At 41.5% G+C, this 2,280-nt stretch overlaps 1 protein-coding gene across 1 annotated transcript; it reads left to right on the forward strand.

The window, feature by feature from the left end:
• The first annotated feature begins 257 nt into the window (after positions 1 to 257).
• On the forward strand, positions 258 to 1,490 carry LOC106401596 (thymidine kinase a). The gene is given in 5 exon segments (XM_013842132.3): positions 258 to 572; positions 657 to 801; positions 877 to 998; positions 1,065 to 1,249; positions 1,252 to 1,490. Coding segments are annotated over 5 exon segments (702 nt in total). The 5' UTR covers positions 258 to 417; the 3' UTR covers positions 1,347 to 1,490.
• Positions 1,491 to 2,280: the final 790 nt, after the last annotated feature.

Here is a 2,280-nt window from a genome sequence, read left to right on the forward strand (position 1 = left end):
CATGTAGTTACGCAAAAATGGAGTTAGCCTAATACCATGTTTACCTTAGGGCCGATAAAGGCCTAGGACATTTTGGGCTTAAGCCCACAGTTAAATAAAACTGAATACGATCTTTTCAAACGTCTTTGTCATTTTCATTTTAAATATTTAAAAGATGTGTGTGTTTCAGAGTTTCAGCTTTTATGAAAAAAACTCCCTCCAAAAAAATGTTTCCCTCCAAAAAAAATGTCGAATATTTCAAAACCCTTTACCCTTCACGAATCTTCTCCCACAATTCTCTTCCATTCTTCAACCTCTGCGTCTCTGTTATATATACCATCGACAAGCTATTCATCACCCCTACCAAAACCACAAGCAAGTTTAAGCCTTTCTCCTCCTCACTCACGAATCACGATCTTCTCTAACAAAATCTCTACCATGGCGACCCCCAAAGCTTCCGTTTTGCTCAGTGACATCTCCAAAGATGAGGGACATCTCGGATCCGGTGCCATTCATGTTATCACGGGTCCTATGTTTTCCGGGAAATCCACATCTCTCCTCCGGCGAATCAAGACAGAGATCAGCGTCGGAAGGTAAACCAATTGCAACAGATCTGTCCGAACCGGATTTGGGTTCTACGGTTCAGTGATCTAATTGATTTCTATTTGGTTATGTAGAAGTGTTGCGATGGTGAAATCGAGTAAGGATACGAGATACGCCAAGGATTCAGTGGTGACGCATGACGGAATCGGATTCCCTTGCTGGGCTCTTCCAGATCTAATGTCGTTTCCCGAGAGATTCGGACAAGATGCTTACGACAAGGTAAAGTCTTTTGTCTTTTTGTGAGTAATTGTTGTCTTATTGTGAGGGATCTGCATTAAAAGTTGTTTTTGGCAGCTTGATGTGATTGGTATTGACGAGGCACAGTTCTTCGGAGATCTTTATGAGTTTTGCTGCAAAGTCGCTGATGTTGATGGCAAAACTGTTGTTGTTGCAGGCCTTGATGGTGATTATCTAAGGTAACATATTTACTTCAAATCTTTAACATTTTTTTTTGAATGTGATCCTTTATTGGTAAAACGCAGAAGGAGATTTGGTGCTATTCTTGATATTATACCAATAGCTGATTCTGTGACGAAGCTAACTGCGAGGTGTGAGGTTTGTGGACAGAAAGGTTTCTTCACTCTCAGAAAGACTTGCGACACCAGAACCGAGCTGATCGGTGGAGCTGATGTCTATATGCCTGTTTGTCGTAAGCATTATGTCAATAATCAATTGTCATCAATGCTTCAAAGAAAGTGTTGGATTCTGACAAGGAAAGAGCTGAATCCTGTGTGGACACAGTTGCCACTATGGTCCAAGTCTGACTTGCTGTGGAACGAGTTAAACATATAATATAGTGAGATTTCTGTCTGCTTTTACTTGTCTTGGTTTATTATTTTCACTGTTGTCTTTGAAAACCTCTTATGATGTTTCTTGTATATGAATATAAATGTTTTATGATTCCTCTATTGCTAGCTTCTGATTCATGTTTGTTTCAAGCATTCTTCTTTCTCATCAATTTTCATAACTTTAGTACCCAAAGCAACCTATCAATCAGCATAGCTTGATACATTAAACATGTTAATTGGTCTCGGAGCAGATAATTAGCTACCAAGAAAAAAAAGAAGCTGTGGAAATCAAAATAACAATTACAAACGTAGATAGTATTCTATTTGAAAAGAGTCAACAGCTCTTGGCCCAAATCTTATTAATTACAAGAAGAGGTATCTTTGTTTGCCTCTATTAGCACCAAAGCATTTAAAACATCATATCAAGGCGACCTTGAACCCGGGGTGATCCTATCTTTCCCAAATCTCGACACACTCTTAGGAGTCACAGCGCCAGGACTCGCTCCACGGTAACTCGCACGAAGGCTCTCATCAACAGCAGAAGAAGACTTCCTTATCGCCCGCCTGAAAAACTTCTGAGCAGCGGGCGAAAGCGTCCTCACATTCGGACGCGCTTCGATGATAAGGAGACGGCGCAACGGAGGCTTCTTGAACATACTGTTCGACCTCTCCCTCAGCCTCCTCAAGCGTCCCTTCGGAAAGATGGCGCCCCGGGTTCAAGGTCGGAGGGAATGTTGTTTTAAATTCTTGGTGCTAATAGCCGCATATCAAGATATCCTCTGAATCTGAATAACCGCATCGCGTCCAGATCTCCCCACTCTTTTAAACGATACGTCTACGTCGTAATTGGTAGAGATTTCCACAGCTTCTATACCCGTTGTAGCTTCTTATCCGACTCCACGAGACACTT

Source organism: Brassica napus, unplaced genomic scaffold, assembly GCF_020379485.1.
Source record: "Brassica napus cultivar Da-Ae unplaced genomic scaffold, Da-Ae ScsIHWf_2387;HRSCAF=3085, whole genome shotgun sequence".
NCBI lineage: Eukaryota > Viridiplantae > Streptophyta > Magnoliopsida > Brassicales > Brassicaceae > Brassica > Brassica napus.